Source organism: Loxodonta africana, chromosome 4 (assembly GCF_030014295.1).
Source record: "Loxodonta africana isolate mLoxAfr1 chromosome 4, mLoxAfr1.hap2, whole genome shotgun sequence".
NCBI classification, from domain to species: domain Eukaryota; kingdom Metazoa; phylum Chordata; class Mammalia; order Proboscidea; family Elephantidae; genus Loxodonta; species Loxodonta africana.
In genome coordinates, this window is record NC_087345.1 from 96,936,882 (window position 1) to 96,952,192 (window position 15,311).

Here is a 15,311-nt window from a genome sequence, read left to right on the forward strand (position 1 = left end):
ACAGTGACCCTATAAGACAGAGCAGAACTGCCCCCATAGGGCTTCCTAGGCTGTAAGCTTTAAGGGAGCAGATTGCCAGGTCTTTTCTCCCGAACCTAAAGGCAGGTACATTAAAAAAAAAAAAAACAGTATTATAAGTTTCAGTGCCAGAACATCAGTCACAGTTTTTCGTAAAATAAGCTTTTAAATGTTTATTTCATCTCCTTTCCAAAACATCAAGCTTTATAATGGACGTATCAAGTTAAACTTGACTATTGGTACCAGTCAAACGTACTTGAAGTATTTCTCTAAATCTTCATAGCACACCTTCAAATTTACTGAAATGAGAATAAACTGCCCCCCATCTTAGTCCCGAAACAGAACAACAACAAAAAAGATCCATTGAGTATATATGCAACACATTGGAAACAAACATACCTGGGCATAAATTTAACAATATGTAATTTCTAATCATATTTTAATTTCTTAAAACTATCTGCAATTAACCTGAATTCATAATAGACTTATCAAATATTACTAAACACATGTCACGAACACAATTTTTTTGCCCAATTAATGAATGTCCCTAAAGCCATTTAATTATTTTACACTTTAATTTCTCCATCTACAAAATGTGAGAAATTATATCTTACCCTTTTATCATTATAGAGATATTCTAAGAGTAAACATTTGTGGAATACATTGAGATATACATGCCAAAAAAGAAACTAAACGAAAATAAAGTATACAGACATCATAGATGACTAATATTCAATTTTTAAATACAGTACATGTTATCAGTTGGCACTTCTTTTTTTAAAATTAAATGCCAATGTTAAAACAAATAATCACCTGCATTTTTTATTTCAGACTTTAAGAAATTTTTGCAGACAATATACAAATGAGTAAACTTATGTTTTCACATATCAAGCCAACTTTTGGCAAACCACTAAACTCAACTCTGTATTTAATGACCCTGTATGTATCAAAACAAACATAAAAATGTTAGAACATAAAGATGGCCAGCATATTAGTTTGCAATTTCTTATGTGTCTGGAATATTATAAAGATACATCATAAAATACTAGGCTAACAGCCATTCATCCAATAAACAGTAAAATTACAGGAGGATGCGAGCAAACATCAGACTTGTAGAGTTAATAAGAACTAACGCATGCTCTAATAGTAATCTTACAACAGGTCAAATGAAAATGCAGTTAACATTTAAAAAAAATTATTCCACCTGTGACTTATGAAACGCACTGCATTATCTACTCATCAGAAACTATGATACTCAATTCGATGAAGTAAATAGGTAACCTACAAAGTCACTTGATTACTACTTCTTACTATGAAAAGGCACTCCTATGGTTAAGTAACAGAAATGCTGTCAGAGCTTGGCATCCCGTCTGCCAGTTAAGATTTTTCAGAGGGATGTGTAAAACCCAGCATAATACATGTTCTCTAACTGTACAGTATTACACCGCTAGAGAAAAATTCTTTCAATGTTGGTAGTACCCAATTTTTGACCAGCATATTTCTTTGTATTTCTTTACAAGCCATGCAAATCTTCACATGGTTTTATTTTCCAAAACAAATGCTTCAACTTTTTTCCTAGTAGCCTAGCTACAACCCTACAAGAACAAACCTGGAGAGTGACATATGGAGGAAAAGTACATTTAGCTAAAGACATAGTCCAAAAAGCAGCTTCTAATAAGAGCATAAAACCCAAGCTGATCTGAGGACAATATAAATAGTTGTAAACAACCTTGAAATTATATAGCTAAAAACAGTACCTATAATCAAAATCAACGTATGATATATCTCAAGATAAAAATTACAACAGGAAAAACTATTCATGATTAACTTTTGTAAAAAATTAGAAACTTAGACATTTAATGGATTATGCTAAAACCCTGCTGGAATGAATGTAAATTCTTCAGAAAAATATACACATCATTAACCATATAAGGAACCCTGGTGGCACAGTGGTTAAAGTGCTTGGCTGCTGACCAGAAGGTTGGCAGTTCGAACCCACCAGCCACTCTGGGAGAAAGACATGGCAGTCTGCTTCTGTAAAGATGTACAGCCTTGGAAACCCTATGGGGAAGTTCTACTCTGTCCTATAGGGTTGCTATGAGTCAGAATCAACTCAATGGCAGTGGGTTTTGGGTTTTATTAATCACATGTGTCATATAGTACCTTTTAGAGACTGAATTTTGATCAATTAATTAATCCAATAAATATCAACAAAAGGTTCAAACTGTCATAAAGACAGAACATTTATTTATTCCTCTCAATATTATAAATATACAATGGAAATGAGCATGCTGATGCCACCATAAACATAAGATTCTATACTTTGTACTCCACTGCTAAATTGAGAGTTTTGGAGATTAATTTTGTTTTAATCTTTTTTTTTTTTAAATTAGCCCTTTATTTAAAAACATACTCCGACACACATATCACAGAAAAAAGAGATACCAATAAACCCTATTTAATGTTTCTAGAGTTCTGCATAACTCAGTAACTACTCCACAAAGTTCTGTGAACTCTTTAGCTTCAAGCCTGAAGTCAATCTAAGCTAGCCAATAGAAAGTGCACCTGTGCAATTACTGCATTTCCTATTTCAGAATGCTGAACATGACACAGAATAACTGTGTGCATTTTGAGCAACAGTAAATGCAAAACTCAAATTATGTAGAAGTCACGTTATAAAAAAGGCCATGCTGTAACATCAGTATTAAAAAGCAAAAACACAAAAGAGTATTATTTTAGTTTTAAATAGCCACCACCACCTAAGAACTCTATATGGCTAAACAAACATTAAAAATAAAAGATGACCTCATAAGAAATTACAATATGAAAACATTCCTAGAAAAAAAAAACTACTAAATCACAGAACATATTATCTAAACTGTACCACACACTAACTGAATAAAAAATTTAATGTCAAATAAGCAGTCAAAAAAGGAGAATGAAAGAAAATCCAAATCACAGTATTCTGTTTCAAAGTATTCCAGATTTTCCTAAAGATATAATCTTCTCGAACATTTTTAAGTCACTCAAAAATCAGCCAATCTTGGTCACCTAAAGTTACTACTATGTTATGTAAAAATACTCTATTTACAAACTGTTCAATGACACAGTACCACACGAGGTTTCATTTTTTTTAAATTCTAAGTCATACTGAGGTAAAGGAGCTTCCAAAACAAAGAAAAAAATTTCCCAAGGGATACAAAGTTTCACTAACTACCTTAACTCTTTTACTAGCATCACCTTTCTGCCCCTCGGTGGATATCAAGCAATCAATAAACAATGTCACAAAAGAATGTTTACCAAGATGGGGGGATGGGGTAGGGTGTCCCCTGTAAAGATTTTGTATGGAATATGGAAAAAGTAAACAATCCCCAAATAGGTGAGGAAAACTTTCACCTTCCTACAATCCCGCTTTCTTGATATTTAATATTTCTCAGGTTGAAATTAATAAGTTATTAATTTCAACTGTACTGCGTGCAACTATTTTTTTTTTTTTTTTTGGCTAAAAAAAGAATCTCCCCCAAATCCCATTAAGTTCCTTATTTCCAAATACTGTGGAAGAGTCACTACTACTCACCGCAAATAATACTGTTTTAAAGCAAAGGCAGCGTTAGAACAACTTCTGGGAAAGTTGAACTCTTCAACAATTTCTCCCCACTGATTCTTCTCAGAAACCTGTTAAAAACACAGGCACGCTTGTCTGAAAGTGCACAATCCAAGAAAACCCTATCCTAACTATGAAATAAATACCCATTCTACAGAGATCTGTAGATACCTAGGGCATCAGTGGGTATTTCGGATCGATCGGTAAGAGTTACTAAGCAAGAGCTGCTTGAATCATTGTGGTTTCACCCGAGAGCCCTGTATTTAATAGCACTTGTTTTGTTTTGGGGGGGGGTTGGTGGGTTTGTTTTGTTTTTGAAGCCCGGACAATAACCAATCGCAAGTCCCTCTGTCGCCCCCTTTTAAATCTCAACGCGGTCCGTTTACACTTAAAAAAAAAAAAAAAAAGTTCAAAAGGATCAATACTGTTCCGGACAGCGACGTCCGCGGGTTCTGGGGGGGCCGGGACCGGGGCCGATTCCGATCCCTCTCCCAGATCTATCCATCTCCATAGGCCCTTTTTTGAGGCCTACAGCTTCTGCCTAGCCTTGAAGCCTAAGATGGCTATTTGGAGACAGGTCCTGCTTTCTTTTGTTAGCTGTATAAACCGAGGGCGACGGGGCCGAAGCTGTGCCCCCGGCTGCCGGGATCATTTCGCAGCCGATTATCGATGTTAAACCTGCCCGCGCTAATTTTGAGTTGCACGAAAACTGCTCTCAGAGTCTGTGTGTCTCTGTGTCTCCGCCTGTGCTAGAGCGGCAGCGGCGGCAGAGCTGACTCGCGAGCGAGCGAGCGGGCGAGCGGGCGGGCGGGCGCGGGCGCGGGGCGGGCACGGGGCTCGGGCGGGCGCCCCGCACGCCCGCACTCCCCGCCGCGACGCGCCGTCCCCGCAGGGCCGGCCGGGCACCGGGCAGGGCGCGAGCCGGCGCCGGGCCGCCCGCCCGCCGGAGCCCCGCGCCCGCCGCGCGCACGCGAGCCACCAGGCCAAAAACAGCCCCGCCGCCGTCCGCCTCCGTGCCACCGGCTGGGAGCGAAAAGAACGCCTTTTGCCCCCGCAGGCCACCCCCCCAGCCCCGAGCGCCCACTCCGGGGTCAAAGGAGACTTTTTGGAGGAGGCCAGCGAGAGGGAAATACAAATTAAAACTTCCACTCACCTTCGCGAATCCGCCTAAAGTAGTGACTCTGGTGTAGAGACCGTGAAGATCCAGCTCCTTCCCACCCACCGCAGGGATTTTTTTAAAAGGCGACCTGCCGGAGAGAGAAAGCCCCGCACTTGTCAGCCGGGACCCTGCGCCCGGCCCGGGCGGGAGAGCCCGTTCGCCCCGGCTCGCCCCGGCGCTGCCCCCCCGGTTCTGCTCTCACCCTCTGCTGTGGTGGAACTGCCGCAGCTCGTCCAGGAAAGCGAGTCCCTTTCTCCGCTCATCCGGAGGCGCCTTCCCCGTCGAGTTTGCCATTATTTTTTCAATGGAGGTTTAAAAAAAACCCAGATCGGTGTTTTAAAAGCGCCCCCCGCTCCCTGCGCTTCCTACCAGAGCCCGGAGCCCATTCCTCGGCCGGCGGCGGCGGGGCTCAGTCATGGGCCGGCGGTGGCGGCGGCGGCGGCGGCGGCGGCGGCGGCGGCGCAGGGAGGGAGGGAGGGAGGGAGGGGGAGGAGGAGGAGGAGGAGGGGAAGGAGGTAGCAGGAGGCAAGGGGGAGAGGAGGGAAGGAGGGAGGGGAATTTCTAAAAAAGTTTAAAGAAATCGGAGCGAAACTAGAGGGGCAGGCGACTGCCGGATCCGCGCGAAGCCGCGGGGCGAGCGCGGCCCCCACCCCCACCCCTTCCTTCCCTCCCTCCCCGCAGCCCGGCTCTCGCCCGCCTCTCAGCGCCGCCGGCTCAGTCGACTCAGCCAGGGGACGCGATTCAACATGGTGCCGCTGCCGCGGGCGCGCGAACGGGCGAGGGGAAAGGCCAGCGGTGAGGGGCCTGGGCCGCTGGAGGCCAGGGAGTTTCGGCGGCCGCGGCGGCGGCGGCGGCGGGGCTGGGGCAGGCGGGGCTGGGGGTGGGGAGGGGGAGGTCTGTGTGGTGGTTTGTGGAAAGCGGGGTGACAGCGTGTATTCCGGCCGCGGCTCTACGGGGCCTTCGCACACATTCACACGCGGCCTGGGCCGCGGCGGCCGGGGCGTCCCCAGGCAGAAGGCACCGGCGGCGGCTGAGCTGCTGCGCGCCTCCCGACCGCTTCCCTCCCCGTCAGCCTCCCTCTCTGCCAGCGCCGTCGCCACGACCGGGCAGCCAGCGCCGCACAGCGACCCCCGAGGGCCGACCACGGCACTGCGCCTGGCTCCACACCGCCCCGGCAGTTCCTCGCGGGGAACAATAGACTCGGCTCGCCCGGCTTAGGGTTCATCTGCAATGTGCCGCACATTTCACACGCACACAAAGCAGGCGGAAAGGGGGGCGGCGCGGGGAAACGGCCACTACCGGTTGTTCCAGGGTTAGGGGTGGAGGCGATGTTCGCGTCCCCGGCCCGGCTGTTGGAAGGGCTGTCTCGAAGTCCCCGCCCGCCCGACAGAACCGGTGTGGCGCTAGCAAGGGAAAGGAAGTTCAAAGGGACAGTTCCTCACGCTAGGCAGCGTTCACAGATTGGAATAAAGTCAATTTGTTACTTTTTATTTTTTAAGATTTAAAGGAATCGGCTTTTGTGCGCCTATGCTAGTATTTTGGGGCCTGGTTAGCATATTTTTCATGAATTATCCACAAAGTAACTTTAGCAAACTAAATTAAATACAGTGTGAACTGCCTGTCCTAGTGCTATGGAAATAGAGTAATGCTCATCTTGCCTTTGGTTAGTTTCACGTATCAAGCTAGATTAGTTACTATCAGAATTATACAAACAGTAAACTGGGAAGCAACCGTTCGACATTTGATAATTAACCTTTATATTTTTATATTAAGGTATATTAAATATTCCTTAACATATTTTCTTTTTTAACATAAATATCGAATAAATCATGTTTTTCCATGCAGTCTATCAACTATTTTAAATGCGACCCTCCTTTTAAAAATATTGAAGATAAAAAAAAAAGTGCTTAGACTCACAACATCACAACAAATACTACTACCTAAAGTTTGCACTTGCAAGGGGTGTCAAGAGTCGGCCCTTTGCTACAAATGTTCATTAAGTTCACAGTATATGAAACGTATTATTATTCCCATTTTAGAGATGACCACTACAGGCAAAGTCACTGACCAACCCCAAGTAACAGGGTAGTCAGGGTCTGGATGCGTTATTTCTGGTAGTCGTTCCAATGAGAACATTTATTTGGTGGTGAAAAAAATTATGTAATATAGTCCAAGATGTTTCCGATGCTCACTATAGGAAACAGATTTATTTCCCAAGTAAAGTTTGTGTCTTCAACGGGGTCGGAATAAGGCTGCGGCTAGGAAGTTCCTGACACCCGAGGGCCAGTGAGTGTCTGCGAAGCCTGTGGGGGGCGGAGACCCGACTAGGGGAGGTCGGGAAGCGGTGCCCCGGGCGGAGTGGGCGGGGGTGAAGGTGGGAGAGACCCGGGCCTCTTAGGGGTAGTGGAGAAGTGGGCCGCACAGCTGCGTGGCCTAGGCTGTGCGGATTCCCTAAACGCCGCACTTGTGCACAGCCCCTTACGTAACTGTCAGCGCCGGGGATTCCCTAGAGGGGGTCATTCAATTCAACCATTACACACACCCGGGGTTCGGCGCCGCTGCCGCCTCACAAAATGGCGGCGCCCATAGAGAAGACAGCGGCCGCCTCCTCGGCCCCATTTTGTGGGAGGCGAGAGATCTGTCAACATGGAATACCTCCGCTGAGGATGCATCCGAGTTTGGAAATCTTTTTCAAAGCATGGAGCCGTGGGGATCTCCTTCGTCGGAAAATGCCAACCAATTTTAGCATCTCTACTCTTTCTTATTTTATATTTTTCATTTTCTCGAAGGAAGAGCCCGAAGCCGCAGGGGTAATTGTAACTGAGGGGAGAAAGAAAAGCTGCGGCTGACTGTTCTGGGGACTTGGCCTCGGCGTGTCTTGGTGGCTTTGGTTGCTCTTCCACGCTCCCCGGCCGCTGGCCATGATCTCGCGGACGCTCGCTCTGGCCTCCCGGCCTGCTCCGAGGGAACCGGGACGGGGCACACTCGGAGCAGCAGCGGCGGAGTCGGCTGCGCCGTTTGTGCACCGAGACTTTCCGGTAGTTTTTAAATGCCAGAGCCCACCGCCCAGTCGGTACTCTTCTGGCCTCGGGAGCTCCGGAGGCCCCTGCCCCGGGAACTCGCCGTTGCGGTAGGGAGTCTGGGAGCCGTGTTGCCCGCGGCGGACGGTGCTCGTGAATTCCGGCAGCCCCGGCGCACTGAGTGATCGAGGCCAGACCTGGCACCGGGTTGGTGCTAATGGGGCAGGAGTGGGGACTGAGGCACGTACATTGTAATTTAAATCGTCCGAGACAGGACCTAGGATTGTATGTTAATAATGTCTCAGGTTAGATGTTAGAACTCAGTTCTAGTAATCCACTCTGCAGTGGGCAAACTATACTTGTCTTTATTTCCAATTGGAAGGGCAGATGGAGGGGTGACATTTTTTATTTTTACTCTTCAAGGGGAGGTTGGCACTTTTAAACCACTAACTGCTCTGCGTGTGTGTATACACACATGCATATACAATGGGGTGTTTTGCTTTTCAGGGCCAAGTATCAAAGGCTGAAGACTTAGAGTGATACTAACGTTTTAATCCCTTTAAAAAAAAAAAAAGATGTGAATATGAAAGACAATAGACTTTAAAAAAAAATCAATTCCTTTTCTGCAGAAGAGGTTGTCATCTTCAAAATGGAGCCCTAAAATATATTTGATGAATAGAATATGCTCTAGTCAAAGTAAAAACATAGACATAAAACAGTGTTTATCGGATTGCTGCATGTTTCTACTTCCCCGTTTTTTGGAATGTAAGACAAAAGTAAGCTATTAAAGGTATTTGCTTGTAAGAGGAATGTAAAGAAAGACGAGATTCATCTGATGTAACTTAGATATGCATTACACAAATAACTGATTTTAGATGTTGTCTTCCAGTTACAGCAATCTTTTGTGACTTCATGACTTTTGGGGAGGGTTGAGGCTTTTGTTAATTTTGACTCTCACGTTTCTTCTTTAGTGCAGAACTGCAGTTTTCTGCAGGCTGTGTCTCAGTCACTTAAGTTCGACGCCCCATCTCCTACCGCACCCGGTTGCTACTCGTGTCGAGTGGATCACCAAGATACAGTTTCTGGTCCTGTCTGCACCTACTACTTAATGTCCTTTATATTTAATGAGTTTGGTTACCACCAATCAGTTTGTATCTCTTAGAGAAACACCCTATCTTAGTACCCAAGTAGCCAGATTTTTTTTTTTTTAATGAGATTGTGCTAATAGTAACCCTAGTACATAGTATTACATTTCTTAGTACCATATTGCATTTCCTATAGTGGGCAGCATAGAGCAGGTGGAGCCAGGAAAAAAAATGAGAGATGTACTGACAGTTTTACAACAATAGATATTCTCTAATTTGATAAGATAAAAAATATAAATGTAGTTAATAGCTTTCAGGCATTAGTGGAAACAATTCCTATAAAAAACTAACAATAGCAGTGAAATCTTGAAACAATTTGTATAGTTTACTGTTAGATGAAAAATTATGACAAAGCCTTTTTGATGGGAAAAATGCAAAGTGGTGTTTTTACTGGTAACTGCAAACCCTGCACACCGTAATGAGGTTACGGCTATTTTATATCAGTCTTTGATTCTTACCATCAGTTTTAGTATTAGTTTATCAAGAAATTGTGATTAAGTTAAAAAAAAAAATCCTCATTTAACTACTTAAGGAAACTAACCCATTGCCCTCGAGTGGATTCCAGTTCTTAACGACCCTATAGGACAGAGTAGAACTGCCCCATAGAGTTTCCAAGGAGCGGCTGGTGTATTTGAACTGCCAACCTTTTGGTTAGCAGCCAAACGCTTAACCACTATGCCACATGATCACAACAGAAAGAATAGCTTAACTGAGGAATTGTCATGTCAATTCATTAAAGAAATTTTTGGATTTTAGGTTACGCTAAGATTTAAAAGATTGCTTGAATAAGGCTGTTGAAGCTAAGTTTATATTTCTTTAAAGGTTTTGGTTTGGCAATGAAAGGTACTGTTGGTAAAATGCGAGAGTGCTTTCATAGCTTGCTGCCTCTGCCTGTGTATTCTGCTGTACTTTTTTTATGTGGGCTAACTTGTGTGAAAATTTGATTAAAATATCAAATCACAGATGAGGCCTTTCCATTCTTAGGGGCTGCAAAGGAGGAACTAGCTTGTTTCTCCCGAAGATTAGGGTAATTGTAATGCAGATGGCTACATTTGCAACAGACAGATTTCTAAATGATGTGGCTCAAAAGGGCCTGATAAGCTTTTGGGGATTGTCTTTTTATGAGTTTATTTTTCAATATATATTAGTGGATATGCTTTGTATATACAGTCAGTGTAATTTGTGTTTTTTAAAAAGTGATCATTTTTAATTAAAAGACTTTGGAAATAAGACTTAATAACCAAAAAATTAAATTTTAGCAGATTATACTAGTACTTTTTGGAGAAACGCTTCCAGATGTGCTTTTGATATGGAGTTGATCTCATTAGTTGTTTAGGTCATTTATCTAATCCTGAATTTTTTTAATTGTTGGGGGTTTAATGTGCTACATTTGTGCGTTCCCATTTATTTCGTCTATTTTGATCACTGAAAAGTAATCTCCAAACTAACTGTGCTGATTATATACAATTATAGCATTTTAACACTTTGTTTATAGTATTTAATAACTTCCTAAAACTTCAGGAGAACATACATATTAAACCAAGGAAATATTTTATCAAAGTTACTAAATCTTTGAATAAATATTTATTGAATGCCTAACATGAGGGAAGGGAGATGGACTTAACCCTCGAAGAAACTATAACTCCAATACTAGATTTTTCTTAACTGCTAGCTTAAAAAGGTTATATTGAAATAGAGCGGGGGGTGCTTAATTTTTAATACTTAAGTAAGATCTTTAACATAGAGTTCAATTCAAAATTTTGTTTAGAATAGGAACAATTAAATATATTTAAAAAGTGAGTGTTATATTAGTGTTAGGATCAAGACTTACTTATCTAAAGTGCACTCAAAATGCTGTAAATAACAAGCATTTAAATCACATTATTTGAAAACTCAGATCTATAAAAAATATGATTCGAATAATTAACTTTTTAATTATAGGAAAGGCAAAGGAATGTTCAGTGAACGTAAAAAATATACTAAGGAGCAGACAAATTGTTTTAATGAATTTTGATATTCTGTTTCAATTTTTTGGTACATTGACTCTTCTGATATTGCACTTTGCTATTAATTTAAAAAATTAAATCCCAAAGATGAATTAATTCTCTATTTAATGCAGATTTAATTCTTGACTAGCTATAAAGCTTAAGGAATTGGCAGGCTTGTGGCAAAACAATAAAATAGGAATTATACTGAAATGTAAAATTATATAATAATTAGGTTTCATAAACATATATACAGTTTTTCCTCCCTAACTATATGAATCAGCAAGTATTGTTGACTTAATGATAATTGAATTTATTTAGCTTTTGATTTTCTCTAAAGACATATCACAAGCTGTTTATATATGCCATCAAAATGGAAATTCAAACAGGACCAATGTAAATTGTTGGACTTATTGCTGTACATTAAGGGAATTTCTAACCAACAGTTTAGTGGAAGCTGTTTTTTTTTAAGGTGCCATGATTCTTTAACACTGGTTTGTAACACATAGAGCTCAATTAAAATTATTCTAGAATAATCTTTGTGTGATAATATGCATGAGAAATATTTATAAACAGGAGTACAAAATAACTAATTTTGCTGTTGACCAATGCCTCAAGGTATTTTAAACAAAGCTGAAAATTTTAGAGTGTTTTGCTGTGTTTTTATAACCAAATTTCTCTCATTAACTATAGTAAATGACTGCCATCAGTAACTATTGATTGATAGCTTAAATAAATATGAGTTCCTAATTCCTTTTTCTACCTTCTATTAATTTTAACACCATCTAAAGACAGATTTCCTATTTATTGTACTCAGGTTTAATCAGAGGTTAGATGGTGTCCCTCCTGTTCCTTTGGAAACAGAAACTTCCCTGTCTTTAGGGTATGCAGAAATTTGCTTTCTTCGCACTGAAATGAATCTATCCTTTGCACTGCCATTTACTGAAGATCACATTCCTTTGCTGAATAGTTTTCTGCTCCATTAAAGTTGAGGCCACCAAAAATGCTAATAATATCATGACTGCATCAGCCTGGGTGAATTTGTGCCCTCTGCAGAGATCATCCTTCCTGACCTATCCTTGTTCTCAATGTCAGTTTCCAAAGAGACTTTTAAAATAATTGTTGTTAGTTGTTGTCTAGTCAGCTTTGCAGTCCTGTGCCATCTTCATGATCTCTGGCATATGCGAGTCCATTTTAAATAATGGCATTGGTATATTCCCTACTTGATAAGAGAGTCAACTTGTGGTCTCTTGATGGTGGTCAAGGAGTGCATGCAATCTGTAAAGCTGAATACAAGATGATATATTTACTTGGATTTTTCTAGAGACATTGTTGCAGCAGTCTTGGGCTTCTTAAAGTGTTCTGTGATACCCAAAAAGTTAAAGCTGTATTTGTTAAAGATAAGTAGAAAGTTTAGGGGGATCTCTTCAAGTGCTGTTTGTTTATTTTGCATGTTTTTGGCCTCTCGGAAAAAGCATTTTGAAACTTAAAGGAATGCCATTTTAATTTATCAAATTGTAAGTACAGCAAACAAGCAAAAATCTATTTCTAAAGAAGAAATACCATAGATTTTTTGAAGAAAAGGTTAGATTTCTCAAGAAAAGCATTAAAATGTTTTTTGATTTGTCCTCTACTGAAAATGTATGGATGAGGGATTAAGTTGATTCAAAGTAGGCCCCAAATACAATTCTTCAACTAAGTGGTGGCACAAATGGTTAAGTGTTTGTCTACTAGCTGAAAGGTTGGTGGTTTGAACACACCCAGTGGTGCCTCAGAAAACAGGCCTAAGGATCTGCTTCCAGAACAGCCTTGAAAACCCTGTGGAGTAGTTCTGCTCTGCACGCATGGGGTTGCCTTGAGTTGGAATTGACTCGACAGCATCTGACAAAACAACAACGTAATTAATTTATTATACTTTTACATATAGTTGTTGTTAGTTGCTGTCAAGTTGATGCTGACATATGGAACCCCATGTATGCAGAGTAGAGCTGCTCCATAGGGTTTTCAAGGATGTAACCTTTCAAAAACAGATTGCCAGGCCTTTGCACATAGCAGTGTGTGCTTTATGTTCATCAGTGACATTCATGAGCATGTTTCCACTGGTGTGGCCAGGTCACACTGCCATCTTCTCTTTCTCCTTTGCACTCGCTTGCTCTGCTGCTGTTTGCTGCAGTTTCTGAGGATTGAACCTAGGATTTGGCCCCGATCTTACTTTTGTAGAAATTATTAACAGGGCTCCTTTATCCCACATCAGGTTCTCATAGCTGATCTGTAAGCCCAATGATAACTGGCAATTAGCCTGAATTGGAGATAATTGTTGACCTAAGGAAATGATTCACTGGGGGCTTCCTCTCTAAGACATCTTAAATTATGCTCTTTATAAAAACTTTTCAATGAAAAATGAAACTGTATAGTTAAGGGTCTGCTAGTATTAAGGGTACTACTTCAGACTGCAGCTCAGCATAACCTTTGAAAAAATACTAAACTACTTCAGTCCTAATCTATGTATACACTAAATTGCTTAATACATTATTTCTGGGGAAGTGCCTCTTTTTTTTTTTTTTTTTAATATAGACCCTTATCGGATAGGCATTATTGTTATTTGAAATCTACAATCCATGTATCATCTTTGGGAGAAAAAAGTTAGCATCCCATCATGTTTTACACTTTAAGATTTTCCCTTTTGGCCCACTCCCTACTGAACCTAAGGGAAGGGGCATATTTGTGAAAATACATGTGCTTTACTCAGACTCCAATAATTAGGCTAATGTACTTGATTTAAGGTATACATGGAGCTCATTTTAAAAATGTAAACATTTCACATTAAGCCCCCTGGTTCCCAAAACAGTGCTTTTTCTCAAAACATTCTGTCTTGCTAATGAAATCCAGTTTATGCAGTTAGTTCCTAAGCAAATATGTATAAAACCATAAATTTATCTGAATCATTTATAATTTAAAAGTTTAAACAGAAATTGTCCATCAGTGAAAGTGACAAAACAATGAAAATAAAAATAGAATTATGCAAGAGTAGGCTAAAAGGTCTTTCTTTTTAGGGTATTGGGAAAACTGAGCTCAAATATGAGATCTGGGACTTTAAAACACCAAACCCATTGCTGTCAATTCTGACTCGTAGCGACCATATAGGACAGAATAGAACTGCCTCATAGGGTTTCGGAGGAGCAGCTGGTGAACTTGAACTGCCGACCTTCTGGTAAACAGCCACGGCTCTTATCTTAGCCAGTGTGCTACCAGGGGACTTCTTAGGCAGTACTTTACTTTAAATTAGGATCTGCATGAGCTTCCTTATCACCTATTTTTAGATTTTCATTTCCAATGCGTACCACTTGTTCAGTATCCAGGTAAGAACATTTGGAATCAGTCTTTTAAGGCTAGAACTTATATAAAATTTTTATAACTATTACTCCTGCATATAGACTAATATTTTTAGCCTCACTATAATACCTTGTACATTTTTGTAACCACTAAATGCCCTATAAAAGGCTACTAGCCCATGTAAGTAGGTCCTAGCTCAGACTGGTACAGTTCGGTAAATTCTTTTTAGATATGACTTAAATTACCAGGAGTATAGGGTAGCATTCCTTTCCTTCTTTTGCTGGCTAGGATGAAATCTGAGCCATGTGCCTCCTTAAGACCTTAGTGTAATGGCCATCTTCTCAGTAGTGAGCAAATTTAGAGAAATGGGCTTGTTTTTTGATCTCTAAAATTGCATGTAACTTCACTTGATGGGAATGTTATTCCTCCATCCGTTGTACTTCACAGATACTGTGATTATTCCCTTGGGAAGTATTGGAAGATACAAAGCCAGACCAAATGTGTAGTGACCATGAGTAAGCATGGGCTCCACAAATGGAATACGTGTCCTTTAAGTCACCATATTCTCTTTCTTGAAGTCACAAGTTAAAGCTGGAGGCATTACCTCTGCCAGGTAGCATTTTTAGTGCAGCCTGGTATAAGCAGCTTAGTTTCCATCCACATAGTACAAGAATTCAGGAACATCAGTTGCTAAATGCTGAGAATTTAGGGACATCAGTTGCTAAAAGACAAGTACCTCCATATTTATTTTCCCACAAATTCCATCACATTAAACCAGTGCCATATCCTCAACATTAAGGAGGTTTTCACCTCCACCTGTCCGATTATTGCACATATTATTATGCAGGGAGAAGGCACCAGTCACAGGGGGTTCCCTTAGTGTTTCAATTGGAAACAGATCTAGCATGTTAGGAATGTATTTTTATGGCATGTTCTGAGTTTCCACAGCTAAGAGTACAAGAGCAATAACTAGGTAGAGTTCCATTGTTTTTAGCAAAGTTAGCTTTACTCAGTCTTTGGTAGTATATGCTCCTCACCTTATAATTG

General features: G+C 41.2%; 1 protein-coding gene across 4 annotated transcripts in view; it reads right to left on the minus strand.

The window, feature by feature from the left end:
* ARID2 (AT-rich interaction domain 2) overlaps positions 1 to 5,214 on the minus strand; it is a 232,164-nt gene extending 226,950 nt beyond the window's left edge. For 3 of the 4 annotated variants that reach the window (XM_064284353.1, XM_064284350.1, XM_064284351.1), the window contains exons 1-3: positions 4,984 to 5,214; positions 4,776 to 4,869; positions 3,596 to 3,693 (exon numbers count right to left, since the gene is read on the minus strand). In XM_064284353.1, coding sequence (XP_064140423.1) covers positions 3,596 to 3,693; positions 4,776 to 4,869; positions 4,984 to 5,075 — 284 coding nt within the window. In that variant the 5' untranslated portion in view covers positions 5,076 to 5,214. Of the gene's footprint in view, positions 1 to 3,595; positions 3,696 to 4,775; positions 4,870 to 4,983 lie in introns of those variants that run through there. The other variant, XM_064284354.1, reaches the window with a different exon arrangement.
* Positions 5,215 to 15,311: the final 10,097 nt, after the last annotated feature.